This window comes from Argopecten irradians, chromosome 11 (assembly GCF_041381155.1).
Source record: "Argopecten irradians isolate NY chromosome 11, Ai_NY, whole genome shotgun sequence".
NCBI classification, from domain to species: domain Eukaryota; kingdom Metazoa; phylum Mollusca; class Bivalvia; order Pectinida; family Pectinidae; genus Argopecten; species Argopecten irradians.
In genome coordinates, this window is record NC_091144.1 from 288,542 (window position 1) to 310,608 (window position 22,067).

Here is a 22,067-nt window from a genome sequence, read left to right on the forward strand (position 1 = left end):
AAGCACAAGGCGTAGGCTCTGATTGGTGTTGGAGCAGTCGATCGGGGTCCTGCCGAAATCTAGAAATACTCTACGCATTTGAGAAAACTGATTTCGAATGAGTTTTGACGATGACTTTTGCGTTGCGCCGACATCAAAGCATAAGTCGCCAGGATCTTTGTATGAATGCTGGGCGTCGACTACGTGTCCCTCGGAAGGCACATATATTTACGATTTTTGAATTGGCTGAAGATGAGTTTCTTTAGCAATGTATGTGTGATGATTTAACAAAGCATTCCTTACCTCGGCTAATATTGTTTCGATTTTAAAAAAGGGCGGATACCTGCATTTAGAAATGATAATTGTGAATGGTCCGTCATACCATTATGCAACCTGCCTCGATCTGAAACATGTAGATGTATATCCAAATTCACACCATCGGCACATTGTAGTGTGTATCGTCAAAAAAATAATAATGAATAATTGTCTTCCTCAACACAATATAAACAAACGAATCTTTTAAGAAACATTTTTTGAAACACTACAAATCAATTCTTGATGACATTTTAGTCTAGTTTGTGTATATCTATGTTATCATTATTACAAGGTTTTGAACATTACATGCTTGAAAGTTTTTGGGAAACACGTCGCGCAGCGTAAAATTTTCTAAAAATGAAGTACGAAAAATGTGCAGGATGACACTCTTTTTCTTTCAATGTGCATTCAATGTGCATTTTTTAGAACAACACATTTGGCGAAAATGGGGGGACATGTTTGCAATGTCGCCCCCGCCTCCTACGCCCCTGAGTGTTAATATATATATTATGACTGTATCTGTACAGATTGAAGGACTAAAATGCCGCGGTATCACAAGAAATTTGAAGACAACTATCGGACATCAGTTTCATAATAGAGATACGTATTAAAAAACCACTTTATATTTGACCCATATTTTCCACATTTTCTCTATCTACTGACTGCAAGGAAGGATTTTTTAGAGAGACGTGCGAAATTTTGGCCTAACTTGTTCACTTGATACCTTCGAATCAGCCAAAATGTGATAAATATATTTATGCTAATGATTATTACTACAGAAGCAATAAAAAATCAATTATAGACATTAAGATAAATTAAGTGTTTTAAGATAATTATATGAAAAAAAGAACGATGAAAAACACGATAACCATTAATTGATCGTTTTACTTTCTATTGTTTTATTTACATGTACATGTACTTTCATACCACAATACTTTGAACTATTCAACGTACATTGTAAACAGTTGAAATATTAATAAACAACAAAGCCGTAATATGTTTCATGGATTTTAATAGAAACAGAACCGTTGTGTATAATCTTTTCACTGGGACCTTGTAAACTAAGCATTTCTGTTTGACTGTACACCGCCAAAAATAGAGCGACTGTATCATAATAAAAAAGACACCTTTTCAAAGATACGAAACTATTAGGAAACAGAATATATATTCGCTACCTATTTCATTAGTCATTAAAAAAGTCAATTGAAAATTGTCATTTTGTAGCTGTAGATCTAACCATAGATCTAATCATACCTACCAAACGTCCTCCCGCCAAAAAACACTGAAGATAATTTCCGGCTAGCAGATGGTGATCGGGATCTTCTTTTCGCTTGACTGTAAGGTAAAATCCAAATGCATTCCGAGTAGTCTTAATAGAAAACGTCTTAATAATTTGGCGACACAATGCTATGACATGGTGACCCGATGCAATAATACGGTGACATAATACTATAACATGACGACACGATGCAATAACTCTGTGACACGATGCTATAACATGGTAACACGATGCTATAACATGGTGACATGATGCTATGATATGGGAACACGATGCAATAATATGGTGACACGATGCAATAACATGGGGACGTGATGCAATAAAACGGCGACATCATGCTATTATATGGTGACACGATGCCATGATATGGTGACACGATGCTATAACATGGTGACACGATGCAATAACACGGTGACATCATGCTATAACATGGTGTCATGATGCTATAACATAGTGACACGATGCAATAACACGATGACATGATGCTATGATATGGTGACTCGATGTTATAACATGGTGACACGATATTATAACATGGTGACACGATGTTATAACATGGTGACACGATGCTATGATATGGTGACTCGATGTTATAACATGGTGACACGATATTATAACATGATGACACGATGTTATAATATGGTGACACGATGCTATGATATGGTGACTCGATGTTATAACATGGTGACACGATACTTGAGATAACATGGTGACACGATGTTATAAACATGGTGACTCGATGCTATGATATGGGTGACACGATGTTTATAACTATTACATGGTGACACGATGTTATAACATGATGACACGATGTATATAATATGGTGACACGATGCTATGATATGGTGACACGATGCTATAACCTGGTGAAACGATGTGATATAACATGGTGACACGATGCAATAAAACATCTAGTCTTAAGGCAGCTATGGCGTTCCATACCCCTGGACTATCTCATAGTAAAACTGGAGCCAACAGAATAGAACAGGTAATTTAGTCATACGATGTACATCAAAAGAGCCGTATAACGGTACACTGTGGTTGACTGTGTGGCTTTGATGTTAGGCGTCGCTCTCTCTGTAGTCTTCAAAGGAAATCTTTGCTAGCCTGTGATTGGTCAAATGTTTTCCGCTGAGCTGCCTTCAATTTCACTATGAGATAGTCCAGGGGTGTAGAGATCATAAGTGAACGGAACCCCTGGAATATCCAGGATGCACAGGCTATTGTCTCTACAGATAATATGGATATTCTTATATATATGTGCAATCTGTGTATTACACAACAACAAGATTTTTTTTATTACACTTAGGGATATATGTATATCTATAGAGCCAATATCTTGAGATTTGACACTGACTTTTGACCCAAATAATCTTTGATCTAGCTCCAGTCTTGTTTGCTATTTATTTTCTTTCTGTATTTGAACATTTCTGAAATGAACACTACATAATTAAACAACTCAGACAAATGACATGTATTATTTTAATTGGTTTATTGTTCATAAATTAGAATTACATTACATCCTTGTCCCATATAGAATATTCAAAAGTTATACACACTAGGTGTGTAAACATGCAATAATTCATTATTATTCCTTTTTTCATTTGTGTGAAGAAGAAATGAATAATTTGAAAAAATATCCTGGTGATAATAGTAAAGAATTATGCTAGGTTTGTTCTGTCCTTCCTTCTTGAAAATAATTTCTTTCTGGTTCATAATGGGTACATTACAAACAGACTTTGTTTTTTTTTCTGTCAGTTTTGATCTCAGAGATACATGTAGTTGTTTTTCCCTTTTATTTTTGGACGAGCTGCCATCACATCTTGAAATTTTTGCACTTCTGTCATCTGGCTGAAGGTCCCATATATTCTATAAAGAAAATGTGGAGTAAATGTCAGTTATGTACATAAGCAAAACCCCTCTAACTCGAACCCGGATTCCTCGAATACCCCCTATTCGTCGAACTGGTCGCACGGTCCCGACCATCTCCCTATATAATCTATGTAACAAAACCCCGGATAGCTCGAACAGCTATTCGTCGAATACCCCTTATTCCTCGAACAGATATATGTCCCCGTTTCATCAAGTACATAGCCTATTTGGCCATGTATTCGTCGAACAGGTGTTTGCCCTTGAGATTTTTTACCTGTGTCACACCTGACTGCACCGACCGACATGGATAACTGCTCACAATCTTGTGTTTATTATACAGTTGGCGTGTCAAGCCTTTAGGTCATTAATCAAGGGATTAACGGTGTCATTATTACCTACTCCTACACGATCGCAAGTTGTTGTTTGATGCTAACTGTAGAAAATTTGGTATTTGATTCTTTCAGAAAGACATTAAGTTATTGGTGTTTCTCTCGTATAATTAATCTTCGCTGTTAATACGAAAATACGGAAGTTGTTGATTCCGTGTTAAATAGAAAAGCATTGCATTGTAAATGCCAAAAGACGGCGGAAGATATTGCTGACGTCCGCGCCTAATTAGTAAAAGTTTTTTTTTTTAATTTCTTTGTTGGTTTCACTCGAAAGGCTAGCACAATGTTATTATTCGAAAGATGTAAACGATATCAAAAGATACACTGTAGAGTATATTTTATCAGTGCGTTCCGTATCTTTTCCCCGTAAATTGTATTTTGTAACTTTACTCGTAAACACATGTACATGTAACATAGGCCTAACGTTACGCTTTTATATTACTATAATAGACATCTATAGATATCATTTCTTATGTCTGTAAATATGCTGGTTATTAACATTATTGTGAGTATGTATTTTGTAAATGTGTTAAATGATTTGTGATAATTAAATAATAGAAAAATGTAACCCCTTGTTGACCAATGTATGGATTGTGCATTGACCTAGATGACGATCGCTTACTCTGCTGTGAATGGCATATGAATTAGGGGCTTTCTTGTAGCATTTTCAAACGCTCAATTTATGTTATACATATTTTTTCAACTTGATATTACTATTCAATAAAAACACTTGAGTAAAGAATTCCAAAAATGCTGAAGGATACGTTAATTCAAATGTCATTGCCGTTGCATTGTTTGTCATAGTTTGGGACCGGACATTTTGGACTGTCGATCGTGACCAACCTCGGATGAGTCGAATTACCCCGTATTCCTCGAACTAATTGACCTGGTCCCCTGCTGTTCGAGTTATAGGGGTTTTACTGTAGATAAATACTGTATACATTCATGTACATATTCTTTCAGTGTAAAGCCTACATGTAAATCAAAACTAGTTCCAATTGTTTTCTGTCAACACCAAAACTTATAACAATTACACATTTTTTGAACACGTTTATCAAAATCAACCCTCACTAGATACGAAGTTAGTCATTTCTTGAATTACAGAGGTCTAGGCGTTTTCATGTGAAGAATAATCGTACTAAATTAGTGCCAGAATTTATGTAGCCTAAATAAACATTGGGCATAATATATAATACATATTTTATAAAAGTCAATTACTATTCTTTACTTACACCACTTATGATGTATTGGTGTGAATTTTACATAATTAAGACCAGCAGATAGGATAACGAGTACGTGACTAAGTGACTGTAAGTTTAAAAAATTACAATCTTATACACACGAGCACTGATGAATTAAGTTTGAAAGTGTGGTTTCTTTAAATAAAGGTAATGTCCGTAGCATACAGTAAAGGATGAATATATATCACTGTATATTACATAAATACACAAATAGATATCGGAAATAGATATCACACTTCCTGACCGCTGTAAAGCCTGTAACGAAGTAGCTACATGTATATTCCTACGTGTATAACACTGAAGAATGCGATATCTTTTAAGGAAACACCGTACATTGTATTAATATGACTCTATTAATGCTTCTGTTGTAATCCAAGATTAAATCTGTTTATATGTTCCCCAATTTATCAACTCTTTTCCTGATTTCTAATCTCTATTTTACTATGCGTAACTCAATTACAAAAAGCGACCAAACACTTACAGGAATATAACTGTTACCCCTTCGCGGGCCCCCCAACTCACCTTATAGACGAAGAGAAGTCAGTTTATGTGGTTTTGGTTAGATCATTCACAAATCATAGTTTGTTGTCATAGCTCGAATTCGTTTCCATATAATATTCACAGCAAATTCAGAAACATTTTTTAGTTTAAATAATTTCCTTATTCACTTCGAATCAGCAGTTGATTCAAAAAGCCGGCGAGCTTTCACTGCAAAGCTCGCTCCATTGCGGTAAACAACTTTTACTGTTTTTCCGGACATGCGCAAAGTAGCATTTCTAAGCTTTGGAGGCGTTAACTTTTGACTTTTCTGTCGGACCGCGCGTAAGTCTAAAATAAAATTTTGTATATTTATATCTTTGGACCTCTTAACTTTCTAGACTTGTAATTTGGGGAAAGTTCATAACTTTTTAGGGCTATTACACCATATCTTGTCATTTTTTGTTTTACAGACCCTGAAAGATACGGATCATGCGGATTTAATGAATGGAGGTACATGTATCAACTACCAATGATGCTTTGGTGGTATGTGATATTATAAGGGAGTTATTTCAGCAGACGTGCATCATACTGCCCGATGTAACATTTTACATCTTATCCCCGCTAACTATCTTAGTCGACATTTATCACCAAATACGAAAGAATTTAATTACCGTAATGCTAACTTGAGAGATTTAACGATCACCTAGAGAACGTATTTCACTGATTATATCATATTTAATAATTGTTCTTTATATTTTAAACTTTGAAGACATATAAAGATAATTCCGGATGGCAGATGCAAAGGAACGGAGATGGCGAAAGCCATGAAAATCGTTTCGTGCGATCGATCTGTACGGAAAGGGATCGCCTGTGCTAGTTACCAGGATTGTGTTGATGTTTGTAAGTATGCCTTATCATGTTTAGTACGGGATATGTGTCCTACACTAGTACAGCGGTATCACTAAATTTATATACAAGTCCGTGTCCTTAATTTAATATATACAACTTAGTCCAGGCATAACATTAAATACGTTTTGGAAATTGACGTACCGAGTGCAATCATTCTTTCTAGGTCACCTAAGATGAAACCTTAAATGACCTATACTATTCGCCGTCTGTCCGTCGTCGTGCGTCGTGTTTCCGTTAAGAATTTGCATTTTAGGAATAAGCAAATGTACTTAAAATGTTTTGCACAAACGTTAAACGGCGTAAGGTCAATCAAAATTTGATCATAATGTCCTAATAGGGCTATGGGGAAGGGCAAAAAAACGATGACAATTTCAAAAATATTCTTCTCAACTTCAAGATGTAATGACATCAAATATTCCTCCAAGATGGAGAGTCGTATAGGTCCTTAACACAAATTGTGATTTTCCGCGGCAAATGCCTCAAATTTTCCTCGTGGAATGGGGGTAAATTATTTGTTAATACTTTATATAGACAAAGCATATTTTTTAAACATTTTTTTTCAGATCTTATGTCACATTGGCGCCATTTTTTTACTTATGCTTACTTTAAAGTGAACAGTCGGGCAAGGATGGCTAAAGTCGGTAAAAATGGTGTGAATGTATCCAGTATAATTTCTTATGAAAATGGAAAAATAAAATCTCTTGTCTAAAATCTGTCTGCGTACGAAGAAATTAATTTAAAGTATGGAAATTCTAAAAAGTCCTCCCGGCTCACTATGTCCGTGGTTACATTTCCACGCAGCCTCGCTTTCAATGCTTTCAACTTTTCTTTACTTTAATGGTCAGAACTGGGAAACTAAGCAGAACTTGACCGTCGTATTAATATGTGAGAACTTTTGGAAGGCCAATGAACGCATTTAGACTGGTTTTCTTTGCCCGACTATTCACTTTAAGTCTGACTTCAAGACAATGATGTGTGCAGGGTGCGTATACACACCTTTGTGTCAATTTGTATTCAGAACTCAGATTGATCGTTGAACTCTTGTAAGACTTATTATTTTGTTATTCAATTGTTTTGTTTTATTTTTATAGTTTTGCATTACGTTAACAATGCAAAGAACATTCATTTAAAACTGCAATTAATATGAATGGATCTATTCAAGGTAAGGAGAAGTTTAGTATCGAGGGAGGAGAACATAACACTGGTATTAGAAAGAAGATGGCATAGAGATAGACAGCCAAAAACTACTGGTCCACATTAACGTCCCAGACTACGTTGATGGTACTCAGACCAGGGGATGTCTGGCTGCCGTATAACCCTGCATCTGGTATGTGTTTTTATGGTGGCCGTATAACCCTGTTTCTGGTATGTTTTTGATGGCGGCCGTATACCCCTACATCTGGTATGTTCTAATGGCGGCCGTTATAAACCTGCTTCTGGTATGTTTTAATGGCGGCCGTATATACCCCGTTTCTGGTATGTTCTGATGGCGGACGTATAACCTTGCTTGTGGTATGTTCTCATGACGGCAGTATAACCCCGTTTCTGGTATGTTTTGATGGCGGCCGTATAACCCTGCATCTGGTATGTTCTAATGGCGGCCGTATAACCCTGCATCTGGTATGTTCTGATGGCGGCCGTATAACCTTGCTTGTGGTATGTTCTCATGGCGGCAGTATAACCCCGTTTCTGGTATGTTTTGATGGCGGCCGTATAACCCTGCATCTGGTATGTTCTAATGGCGGCCGTATAACCCTGCTTGTGGTATGTTCTCATGGCGTCAAAATAACCCTGCTTCTGGTATATTATCATGACGACATTATAACCCTGCTTGTGGTATGTTCTCACGGCGGCCGTATAAACCTGCTTCTGGTATATTATCATGGCGGCAGAATAACCCTGATTGTGGTATGTTCTCATGGCGACGGGTATAACCCTGCATCTGGTATATTATCATGGCGACAGTACAACCCTGCTTCTGGTATGTTCTCATGGTGGCCGTATACTTCTGCTTCTGGTATGTTCTCATTGCGGCCATATACCCTGCTTGTGATATGTTCTCATGGCGTCAAAAAACCCTGCTTCTGGTATGTTCTCACGGCGGCTGTATACACCTACTTCTGGTATATTGTCATGGCGGCAGTATGACCCTGCTGGTGGAATGTTCTCATGGCGGCCATATAACCCTGCGCATGAAATGTTCTCATGGCGGCTGTATAACCCTGTTCCAGTATGTTCTCATGGGGCCCGTATAACCCTGCATCTGGTATGTTCTCATGGCGGCCATATAACCCTGCTTGTGATATATTCTCATTGCGGCAGTATCACCCTGTTTGTGGAATGTTTTCATGGCGGCAATATCACCCTGATTGTGGTATGTTCTAATGGCGGCCATATAACCCTGCTTCTGGTATATTCTCATGGCGGCAGTATAATCCTTCTTGTGGTATATTTTCATGGCGGCCGTATAACCCTGCTTTTGGTATGTTCTCACGGCGTCAAAATAACCCTGCTTGTGGTATGTTCTCATGACGACATTATAACCCTGCTTGTTGTATGTTTCTAATGGCGGCAGTATAACCCTGCTTGTGGTATGTTCTCATGGCTGTTTGTGGTATGTTCTAATGGCGGCCGTATAACCTGCTTCTGGTACATTCTCATGGTGGCAGTATAACCCTGCTTGTGGTATGTTCTCATGGCTGTTTGTGGTATGTCTTAATGGCGGCCGTATAACCTAGCATCTGGTATACGCTCATGGCGGCCGTATAACCATTCTTCTGGTATATTTTCATTCGGCTATATAAACCTGCTTTTTGGTATGTTCTCATGGCGGCCATATATCCCTGCGCATGATATGTTTCTCATGGCGGCTGTATAACCTGTTCCAGAATGTTATCATGGGGCCCGTATAACCCTGCATCTGGTATGTTCTCATGGCGGCCATATAACCCTGCTTGTGATATGTTTTCATTGCGGCAGTAATCACCCTGATTGTGGTATGTTCTAATGGCGGCCATATAACTCTGCTTGTGGTATGTTCTCATTGCGGCAGTATCACCTTGTTTGTGGTATGTTCTCATTGCGGAAATATAACTCTGCTTGTGGTATGTTATCATGGCGGCAGTATCACCCTGTTTGTGGTATGTTCTCATGGCGGCCATACAACTCTGCTTGTGGTATGTTCTCATGGCGGCAGTATCACCCTGTTTGTGATATGTTCTCATGGCGGCCATATAACCCTGCTTGTGGTATGATCTCATGGCGGCCATATAACTCTGCTTATGGTATTTTTTCATGGCGGCAGTATAACCCGGTTTGGTATGTTTCTCGTGGCGGCCATATAACTCTGCTTATGGTATGTTCTCATTGCGGCAGTATAACCCTGCTTGTGGTATGTTCTCATGGCGGCCATATAACTCTGCTTGTGGTATGTTCTCATGACGGCAGTATAACCCTGTTTGTGGTATGTTCTCATGGCGGCATTATAACCCTGCTGGTGGTATGTTCTCATGGCGGCAATATAACAATGCTTGCGGTATGTTCCCATGGCGGCAGTATAGTCCTGCTTCTGGTATGTTCTAATAGCGGCAGCATAACCCTGCTGGGTGTATATGTTCATGGCGGTAATATAACCCTGCTTGTTGTATATTCCCTTTTTCTGGTATATTCTCTTGACGGCAGTAAAATACTGCTTGATGTATGTTTTCATGTAAGCCATATAACCCTGCTTGTGGTATGTTCCCATGTCGGCCATATAACCCTGCTTCTGGTATTTTATCATGACGGCTTTATAACCCTACTTGTGGTATGTTCTCATGGAAGCCATATAACCCTGCTTGTGGTTTGTTCTCATGGCGACCGTATAACCCTGCTTCTAGTATTTTCTCATGACGGCCGTATAACCCTACTTGTGGTATGTTCTCATGACTGTCATATAACCATGCTTGTGGCATGTTCTCATGGCGGCAGTATCATCCTGTTTGTGGTATGTTCTCATGGCGGCCATATAACTCTGCTTGTGGTATGTTCTTATTGCGGCAGTATCACTTTGTTTGTGGTATGTTCTCATGGCGGCCATATAACTCTGCTTGTGGTATGTTTTCATGGCGGCAGTATAACTCTGCTGGTGGTATATTTTCATGGCGGCCGTATAACCCTGCTTGTTGTATGTTCTTATGGCGGTATTATCACCCTGTTTCTTGTATATTCTCATGACGGCAGTAAAATGCTACTTGATTATGTTCTCATGTAAGCCATATAACCCTGCTTGTGGTATGTTCCCATGTCGGCCATATAACCCTGCTTCTGGTATTTTCTCATGACGGCTGGATAACCCTACTTGTGGTATGTTCTCATGGCGACCATATAACCCTGCTTGTTGTATGTTCTCATGGCAGCCATATAACCCTGCTTGTGGCATGTTCTTATGGCGACAGTATAACCCTGCTTGTAGTATGTTGTCATGGCGACCGTATAACCCTGCTTCTAGTATTTTCTCATGACGGCCGTATAACCCTACTTGTTGGATGTTCTCATGGCGGCTTTATAACTCTGCTTATGGTATGTTTTCATGGCGGTAGTATAACTCTGCTTGTGGTATATTCTCATGGAGGCAGTATAACCCTGCTTGTGGTGTGTTCTCATGGCGACGGGTATAACCCTGATTCTGGTATATAATCATGGCGGCCGTATAACCTTGCATCTGCTATGTTCTCATGGGGCCGTGTAACCCTTCTGGTATATTCTCATGGCGGTCATATAACACTGCATCTGGTTATGTTCTCATGGCGTCAAAATAACCCTGCTTGTGGTATGTTCTCATGACGACATTATAACCCTGCTTGTGGTATGGTCTCACGGAGGCCGTATAAACCTGCTTGTGGTATATTATCATGGCGGCAGTATAACCCTGATTGTTGGTATATTCTCATGGCGACGGGTATAACCCTGCATCTGGTATATAATCATGGCGGCAGTACAACCACTGCTTCTGGTATGTTCTCATGGTGTGGACGTATACTTCTGCTTTTGGTATGTTCTCATTGCGGCCATATAACCCTGCCTCGTGATATGTTTCTCATGGCGTCAAAACAACCCTGCTTCTGGTATGTTCTCATGACGACATTATAACCCTGCTTGTGGTATGTTCTCACGGCGGCCGTATACACCTACTTCTGGTATATTGTCATGGCGGCAGTATGATCCTGCTGGTGGAATGTTCTCATGGCGGCCATATAACCCTGCGCATGAAATGTTCTCGTGGCGGCTGTATAACCCTGTTCCAGTATGTTCTCATGGGGCCCGTATAACCCTGCATCTGGTATGTTCTCATGGCGGCCATATAACCCTGCTTGTGATATATTCTCATTGCGGCACTATCACCCTGTTTGTGGTATGTTCTCATGACGGCCGTATAACTCTGCTTGTGATATGTTTTCATGGCGGCAGTATCACCCTGATTGTGGTATGTTCTAATGGCGGCCATATAACTCTGCTTGTGGTATGTTCTCATTGCGGCACTATCTCCCTGTTTGTGGTATGTTATCATTGCGGAAATATAACTCTGCTTGTGGTATGTTATCATGGCGGCAGTATAACCCTTTTTGTGGTATGCTATCATGGCGGCTATACATCTCTACTTGTGGTATGTTCTCATGGCGGCCATATAACTCTGCTTGTGGTATATTCTCATTGCTGCATTATCACCTTGTTTGTGGTATGTTCTCATGGCGGAAATATAACTCTGCTTGTGGTATGTTTTCATGGCGGCAGTATCACCCTGTTTGTGATATGTTCTCGTGGCGGCCATATAACTCTGCTTATGGTATATTCTCATGGCGGCAGTATCACCTGTTTGTAGTATCACCCATGTTCTCATGGCGACAGTATAAACCCGCTTGTGGTATGCTCTCATGGCGGCAGTATAACCCTGCTTGTGGTATATTATCATGGCAGCAGTATAACCCTGCCTCTGGTGTGTTCTCATGGCGGCAGTATAAGCCTGCTTGTGGTATGTTCTCATGGCGGCAGTATAACCCTGCTTGTGGTATGTTCTCATGGCGGCCATATACCTCTGCTTGTGGTATGTTCTCATGGCGGCCATATAACTCTGCTTTTGGTATGTTCTCATGACGGCAGTATAACCCTGCTTGTGGTATGTTCTCATGACGACATTATAACCCTGCTTGTGGTATGTTCTCACGGCGGCCGTATACACCTACTTCTGGTATATTGTCATGGCGGCTGTATGATCCTGCTGGTGGAATGTTCTCATGGCGGCCATATAACCCTGCGCATGAAATGTTCTCGTGGCGGCTGTATAACCCTGTTCCAGTATGTTCTCATGGGGCCCGTATAACCCTGCATCTGGTATGTTCTCATGGCGGCCATATAACCCTGCTTGTGATATATTCTCATTGCGGCAGTATCACCCTGTTTATGATATGTTCTCCTGGCGGCCGTATAACTCTGCTTGTGATATGTTTTCATGACGGCAGTATCACCCTGATTGTGGTATGTTCTAATGGCGGCCATATAACTCTGCTTGTGGTATATTCTCATAGCGGCACTATCACCTTGTTTGTGGTATGTTATCATTGCGGAAATATAACTCTGCTTGTGGTATGTTATCGTGGCGGCAGTATAACCCTTTTTGTGGTATGCTATCATGGCGGCTATACAACTCTGCTTGTGGTATGTTCTCATGTCGGCCATATAACTCTGCTTGTGGTATATTCTCATTGCTGCATTATCACCTTGTTTGTGGTATGTTCTCATGGCGGAAATATAACTCTGCTTGTGGTATGTTTTCATGGAGGCAGTATCACCCTGTTTGTGATATGTTCTCGTGGCGGCCATATAACTCTGCTTATGGTATATTCTCATGGCGGCAGTATCACCTGTTTGTAGTATCACCCATGTTCTCATGGCGACAGTATAAACCCGCTTGTGGTATGCTCTCATGGCGGCAGTATAACCATGCTTGTGGTATGTTCTCATGGCAGCAGTATAACCCTGCCTCTGGTGTGTTCTCATGGCGGCAGTATAACCCTGCTTGTGGTATGTTCTCATGGCGGCAGTATAACCCTGCTTGTGGTATATTCTCATGGCGGCCATATACCTCTGCTTGTGGTATGTTCTCATGGCGGCCATATAACTCTGCTTGTGGTATGTTCTCATGACGGCAGTATAACCCTGCTTGTGGTATGTTCTCATGGCGGCCATATAACTCTGCTTGTGGTATGTTCTCATGGCGGCAGTATAACCCTGTTTGTGGTATGTTCTCATGGCGGCAGTATAACCCTGCTTCTGGTATGTTATCATGGCGGCAATATAACCCTGCTTTTGGTGTGTTCCCATGGCGACAGTATAATCCTGCTTCTCTTATGTTCTAATAGCGGCAGCATAACCCTGCTGGGTGTATATTTTCATGGCGGTAATATAACCCTGCTTGGTGTATATTCCCTTTTTCTGGTATATTCTCATGACGGCAGTAAAACACTGCTTGATGTATGTTCTCATGTAGGCCATATAACCCTGCTTGTGGTATGTTCCCATGTCGGCCATTTAACCCTGCTTCTGGTATTTTCTCATGACGGCTTTATAACCCTACTTTTGGGATGTTCTCATGACTGCCATATAACCATGCTAGTGGCATGTTCTCATGGCGGCAGTATCATCCTGTTTGTGGTATGTTCTCTTGGCGGCCATATAACTCTGCTTGTGGTATGTTTCTTATTGCGACAGTATCACTTTGTTTGTGGTATGTTCTCATGGCAGCCATATAACTCTGCTTGTGGTATGTTTTCATGGCGGCAGTATAACCCTGCTGGTGGTATCTTTTCATGGCGGCCGTTATACCCTGCTTCTAGCATTTTCTCATGACGGCCGTATAACCCTACTTGTTGGATGTTCTCATGGCGGCTTTATAACTTGCTTTTTATGGTAGGGTTTTAATGGCGGCCGTATCAACCTGCTTCTGGTATATTCTCACTGGAGGCAGTTTAACCCTGCTTGTGGTGTGTTATCATGGCGGCCGTATAACCTTGCATCTGATATATTCTCATGGAGGCCATATAACACTGCTTCTGGTATGTTCTGATGGCGGCCATATAACCTGCGCATGATATATTATCATGGCGGCCGTATAACCCTGTTCCAGTATGTTCTCATGGGGCCCGTATAACCCTGCATCTGGTATGTTCTCATGACGGCCGTATAACCCTTCTTCTGGTATGTTCTCATGGCGGCAGTATAACCCCGCTTGTGGTATGTTTTCATGGCGGCAGTATCACCCTGTGTGTGGTATGTTCTCATAGCGGTAGTATAACCCTGCTTCTGGTATATATTTAAATGGCGGTAATATAGCCCTGCTTCTGGTATGTTCTCATGGCGGCAGTTTCACCCTGCTGGTGGTTTATTTTCATGGCGGCCATATAACCCTGCTTGTTTTATGTTCTTATGGCGGAATTATCACCCTGTTTCTTGTATATTCTTATGACGGCAGTATAACACTGCTTGTTGTATGTTCTCATGTCGGCCATATAACGCTGCTTGTGGTATGTTTTCATGTCGGCCGTATAACCCTACTTCTGGTATTTTCACATGACGACCGTATAATCCTACTTGTGGGATGTTCTCATGGCGGCCTTATAACTGTGCTGGTGGTATGTTCTCATGGCTGCCATATAACCCTGCTTGTGGCATGTTCTCATGGCGCCAGTATCATCCTGTTTGTGGTATGTTCTCATGGCGGCCATATAACTCCGCTTGGTTGTCATTGCGGCAGTATCACTTTGTTTGTGGTATGTTCTCATGGTGGCTATATAACTCTGCTTGTGGTATGTTTATTATGGTGGTAGTATAACCCTACTGGTGGTATATTTTCATGACGGCCATATAACATTGCTTGTGGTATGTTCTCATGGCGACAGTATAGCCCTGCTACTGGTATGTTCTCATGTCAGCCATATCACCCTGCTTGTGGTATGTTTTCATGTCGGCTGTATAACCCTGCTTGTGGTATGTTCTCATGTCGACAGTATAGCCCTGCTTCTGGTATGTTCTCATGACGACCGTATAACCCTGCTTGTGGTATGTTCTCATAGCGGCAGTATAACCCTGCTTGTGGCATGTTCTCATGGCGGCAGTATAACCCTGCTTGTGGTATGTTCTCATGGCGGCAGTATAACCCTGCTTGTGGTATGTTCTCATAGCGGCAGTATAACCCTGCTTGTGGTATGTTCTCATGGCGGCAGTATAACCCTGCTGGTGGTATATTTTCATGGCGGCCTTATAACCCTGCTTGTTGTATGTTCTCATGACGTCAGTATAGCCCTGTTTGTGGTATGTTCTAATGTCGGCAATATAACCCTGCTTCTGGTATTTTCTCATGACGGCCGTATACCTTCTTGTGGGGATGTTCTCCTGGCGACCATATAACCCTGCTTGTGGGTATATTTTCATGGCGGCCGTTATAACCCTACTTGTGGTATGTTCTCATGGCTGCCATATAACTCTGCTTGTGGTATGTTCTCCTTGCGACCATATAACCCTGCTTGTGGTATGTTCTCATATCGGCCGTATAACCCTGCATCTGGTATTTTCTCATGACGGCCGTATAACCTACTTGTGGGATGTTCTCCTGGCGACCATATAACTCTGCTTGTGGTATATTTTCATGACGGCCATATAACATTGCTTGTGGTATGTTCTCATGGCGACAGTATAGCCCTGCTACTGGTATGTTCTCATGTCAGCCATATCACCCTGCTTGTGGTATGTTCTCATGTCGGCTGTATAACCCTGCTTGTGGTATGTTCTCATGTCGACAGTATAGCCCTGCTTCTGGTATGTTCTCATGACGGCCGTATAACCCTACTTGTGAGATGTTCTCATGGCTACCATATAACTTTGCTTGTGGCATGTTCTCATGGCGGCAATATAACCCTGCTTGTGGTATGTTCTCATGGCGGCAGTATAACCCTGCTTGTGGTATGTTCTCATAGCGGCAGTATAACCCTGCTTGTGGTATGTTCTCATGGCGGCAGTTTAACCCTGCTGGTGGTATATTTTCATGGCGGCCTTATAACCCTGCTTGTTGTATGTTCTCATGACGTCAGTATAGCCCTGTTTGTGGTATGTTCTAATGTCGGCCGTATAACCCTGCTTCTGGTATTTTCTCATGACGGCCGTATACCTTCTTGTGGGATGTTCTCCTGGCGACCATATCACCCTGCTTGTGGTATATTTTCATGGCGGCCGTATAACCCTACTTGTGGTATGTTCTCATGGCTGCCATATAACTCTGCTTGTGGTATGTTCTCCTTGCGACCATATAACCCTGCTTGTGGTATGTTCTCATGTCGGCCGTATAACCCTGCATCTGGTATTTTCTCATGACGGCCGTATAACCTACTTGTGGGATTTTCTCCTGGCGACCATATAACTCTGCTTGTGGTATATTTTCATGGCGGCCGTATAACCCTACTTGTGGTATGTTCTCATGGCTGCCGTATAACCCTATTGTGGGATGGTCTCATGGCAGCCGTATAACCTTATTTGTGGTATGTTCTCATGTCGGACGTATGACCCTGCTTGTGGCATGTTCTCATGGCGACAGTATAGCCCTGGTATTTTTTCATGACGGCCGACTAACCCTACTTGTGATATGTTCTCATGGCTGCCATATAACCCTGCTTATGGTATGTTCTCATGGCGGCCATATAACCCTGCTTATGGTATGGTATGTTCTCATGGCGGTCATATAACCCTGCTTTTGATATGTTCTCATGGCGGCCATATAACCCTGCTTATGGTATGTTCTCATGTCAGCCGTACAACCCTGATTCTGGCATTTTCTCATGGCGACCGAATAACCCTGCTTCTGGTATTTTCTCATGACGCCCATAAAACCCTGCTTCTGGTAATTTCTCACCGCGTGAATTCTTACTAGAGTGTGACGTCAACATGTACATGTTCTGAAAAGCAATATTTCTCAAACTTAAAAACAAGTCAATGTCTAGATTTAATTACTCCTCTCTGACATTACTTATCAACAGACATAGCTAATTACATAGCTATGTTCATTTTCTTTAATTACATCTAAAATGAATCATCTACCTGCCTAATGCTGATATATTGTGAGAAAATGTGTACAGTATAAGTAATAAGCTACTTTACATTAAGGTATAATGATTTTACCTGATAACAGATACAAAGGACGGCTTGGTGATACTTGATATGCAGATTACTACTACTGGAAGTTTAGATGAGTTTGAAGGGGTAACACTATATAGTTTGATTAAAATACTATTTTCTTCACGGATTTAGTTGTTACTATTGGGGCAGTATGATAGATATTATCGAAATTCGATTTAAGAGAAATAAATACATGTTTAAAACCATGTCCATGCCACTTTGGTATTCAATAAGATATATGTTATTAGTTTCGTTGACAAAATGGCGAATAAGTTCAGTAGAGGTAAACACTGATAGGAATATATAGTTAACGCTTTTCGTAAAAAACACATTGTTTTTTTACATGTAAAAGGTTTAAGGCTGATGATAGAAAAAACTCTCTTTGATTTTTTGTTTATGGATTATCGAATTTTAATTATTATTAGTAACGCCAGATGTTGAAAAGGAGGAAGAAGGGGAAAAAGGCCCGACACGAATGATTAAAGTCACAGGATTTTCAGTACAGACCACTAAAGAGCTTCTGACATGTTTTTTTGAAAATAAAAAGAGAAGCGGAGGTGGTGATATTGAAGAAATGGACTATCATGGTGATTGTGCAGTCATAACATTTGAAAACCCAGAAGGTTAGAAACATTCTAAGAAAGATTAATGACATCAATGAAGTTGTTTGCGTGAAATATTCCACTTGGTACGATTATAACTCCAAAACCGCTAATTAACGCAGATCCAGGACATTTTCTTAATATATCAGACAAATGCCCTAGTTGTACCTTTTGCTATTGTGGACCTTCCATGTTAAATGGGTTTTTTTTTGTTACCATGAAAACTTTGTAAACAAATACCAAATTACTGTTTCTTTTTGTCTCCTGGCTATAACTACAAAACCGTTCAACGCAGCACCATAAAACTATTTTATATATCAGACAAGTGTCCTAGTTGTACCTTTTGCTGTTGCGGACCTTCCAACTTTTGGTGTTTTCTGTTACCATGGAAACTCAGTCAAAAATACCAAATTACAGTTTTTTTTGTTACCTGCTGTTATTTTTTTCAGTTTTAAAATACCCGCATATTCAATTTTTTATTATTTTTTTATTTTAATATTTTCATTTTTTATTTCTTATTTCAGTGGTTGATCGTATTCTGCAGAAATCACCTTTATCCCTGGATGATCAACAGATTGTAGTTGAGCGATTCAAGGAAGAAGCGTCGAGGATGATAAAAGTGACAGGAATACCACGCCAGACCACAGAGGAGAATCTCACATTGTTTTTTGAGAATAAAAGAATGTCTGGGGGTGGTGACATTGTTAAAGTGGACTTCAATCGAGACTGGGCTATCATAACATTTGAGGACAGTGAAGGTAATTATAGATAATTCTTATTCTTTGGGAAAAACCCATCGTTTTCAGTATCAAACATATAGGGATTGGATTTCGTTTTTATGTTAACCATGCTTGTATGGAGCAATTCCTCTAAGAATATATTCTATGGGGCGCGTTAGCGCCCAATATTGAATATATTCTTAGAGGAATTGCTCCATACAAGCATGGTTAACATAAAAATGGAATCCAATCCCTATATTTACACTCACACGACTTTTTATTGATATTTTATGCAATAAAATCATCATTTGAAAGTGACGTAATTATTCAATAAAAGTCGGTCAAAAGTGGGAGGAGCTTACTCAATTGAACAGCGAATGATGACGCTGCACGTAAGGTAGAATTATTCATCCGCGACGACAAAAAAGTTCAATATTTTATTGTAAAATAAACATGACAAACAGAGTAAATTTCAGAGATACTTTTATTTAATCAGATCAGAACTTTAAGTAGGTATTAAATTTTGCAAAAAGTTCATATATAGCGTAATAACATAAAGTATTTGTTCTCGGCCACATGTGTGAACTCGGTGACCGTTATTGTGCAGCGAGGCGAGGCTGACGCACGCTTACACAGTGGAGTTTTCCGAAGTTGTCAAAACACCAGTGTTCAAGTAGCTAAATTTGTTTGAGATTGTCGTCTGACTTGACGATATTACATCCTTCGGAGCCATGTGATTATATAATCTACGCTTATATCCATTGCCATCTAGGCTATAGATGGAACAACTTGTGTTCGATGGATATAATGTATTTGTGGTGACGCGTAACTGTCAAACACGTGGATTACTAGCGGTGCATGTTTTATAATACACATGATTAAATTCTCAAAGAACAAAGACAAGAGGATATGTTTATAACTGACCTCTATCAGAAGGTCTCACGCCCGTCCACCCAAAAGACTCGATCGTATGACGAACACAGACACAGAGGTAATGTTAACATTTGACACCCATCATTTTTAACAAAAATGAAAGCACGTCGCCCCGGTCGGGATATTTTTCCGTTTCTGTATACAATTGTTAATTTAAAAATTGTTTGAATCATATATAAATATAAAACATGTATTTATTGTTTACATTTTTCCAAAATTCTATGAAAAACAACAATATACACGTAATGTTGCATCAAAATGTAAACAAAGCCATGTGTTTGTTTAAAAAAAGTAGTCCTTTTACGTTGCATAGAACATTTTCTTACGCAAGTTCAAAGTTCAATGTTACCATGCAGTTATGGTAAACAAAATCGGCTAGTATTAGCGTATAGTGACCAAGCATAGCAAGTGTAAATATATACTTGTATAACAAATTAATATTCTTAATTACGAAATATATTGATTATATAGGTGATTGATTGCAGTTTTCGTATTTTACGTGGCCCAAATGACGGATAAGCTTATACAAGGATGCGCCGTTCGTCTAAAGTTCCTTTATATCGCTACTATGCATAGAGTTCTGTGTATGATTGTGACTAAATTTGACACATCACTGTTTGCTGTGATGTATAGTGATTTCAGCGGCATAATTCACTTATAGAATGGCAAGGATTCCACTTTCACATTAATATACTATACCAAGGACACACAGCACAAATAGCTCACAGAAGTCGTCCGTATATATAAGAGCGATATACGGACGAAAATAAAAAAAAATGATAAAAGCATAATTTGACTTGATAATAATAAGTAATGACTTGTATTACATTTCCGCTTTCAATTTCAACAAAAAATTATTTCAATTAAATTGAAAAGGTATTGGACAAAGGCAATGCCTATGTAAGTTCTCTCCCTGGTAACAAATAGCGCGCTTCATGGAATTTGCCTCTACCCAGTTTGCATTCATATTGGCTATGGATGACAACTAAATGCTTAAATATATATTTGGTTACAATTTTACAATGAAATTCCAAAGGATTTTGTATCTATAATGAATTAATCATCCGTTACCGTCATGGATGGAAAAGCCATTTCAACATCCGTTTTCCGTGATCGATGGTACGGAAATTGTGACGTCACAATGATAATGACGTCATAAAAAGCGCTTGAAAGCCTTTCCATCTATGTAGAGGATTTAATTCTACCGTTTCTAGAATTTCAAAAGAAGTTTTTTTTAAGTTTTAGCCTATCCTATTTGACCCCCCTTAGCCGCATCCCTCAGGTCCCTGGGGGTCAGTAAAGGAAAATTTGTTAATAGGATTCAATGGCCATCTCATACTGTTAATTCTGACAACATTTGACTCATTTTCTATTACAAATGACCAAATAATGCTCAAAAATGTGTTTTACCTATAAATAATAGTAAACTTGATCCCCTCCCCAGGGGGAAACGTGACTCCATCTATGAAGAGTATTTGATTCTACCATTTTCAGAATTTTAGAAGAAGATTGTTGAAGTTTTAGCCTATTTGACATCTTTTTACCCAAACCCTCAGGTCCCTAGGGGGGTACCATATAATTCATTATTTTGATTGATTTTTAATAAGTAAAATCAATGATAATAAAAGACAATATATCCAGGCTGGACACTCAATTTCTTACAAATACATACAATTTTAGAGAACAAGAAATATTAAACAGTTTTTTACAGAGAAAAAAAACACCAAAATAACACTATTGCTATAATCAAGTTAAAATAACCAGAATTCATTTAATACATGTTATCTTTATTTCATTTAGCAAATAGGCTAAAAAGCCTTTGTGCAAAACTAATACAGACATGACAATGGTAAACAGACTTTTCTGGAAAAAGGATGTACACTATATATATAAATCAAAAAGAAATCAGCGAAAGGATACACACATCAAATATATCAATTATCAAATAATATTGAATTTCTAACTTCATTAGCTCTGTGAACAAAGATAGCTAAATTTTCAACAATGCTACTATGTTATGAAGTCAAGAGATCTATAAATTTAGTCATATTAGACCTAAACCAAAATTTCTTTTTTAACAGTTTTTATCTAATATCTACATAAATAGGACATTCCAAGATAAAATGATGTTCATCTTCAATTTTTGCACA

At 39.5% G+C, this 22,067-nt stretch overlaps 1 protein-coding gene across 6 annotated transcripts in view; it reads left to right on the plus strand.

The window, feature by feature from the left end:
- Nucleotides 1-1,571: 1,571 nt before the first annotated feature.
- LOC138334237 (uncharacterized) overlaps nt 1,572-22,067 on the plus strand; it is an 89,169-nt gene continuing 68,673 nt past the window's right edge. The window contains exons 1-6 of one of the 6 annotated variants that reach the window (XM_069282853.1): nt 1,572-1,636; nt 6,026-6,098; nt 6,325-6,455; nt 7,627-7,791; nt 18,089-18,286; nt 18,790-19,023. In XM_069282853.1, coding sequence (XP_069138954.1) covers nt 7,743-7,791; nt 18,089-18,286; nt 18,790-19,023 — 481 coding nt within the window. In that variant the 5' untranslated portion in view covers nt 1,572-1,636; nt 6,026-6,098; nt 6,325-6,455; nt 7,627-7,742. Of the gene's footprint in view, nt 1,637-6,025; nt 6,099-6,324; nt 6,456-7,626; nt 7,792-16,032; nt 16,852-18,088; nt 18,287-18,789; nt 19,024-22,067 lie in introns of those variants that run through there. The other 5 variants (XM_069282854.1, XM_069282856.1, XM_069282855.1 and 2 more) reach the window with 5 other exon arrangements.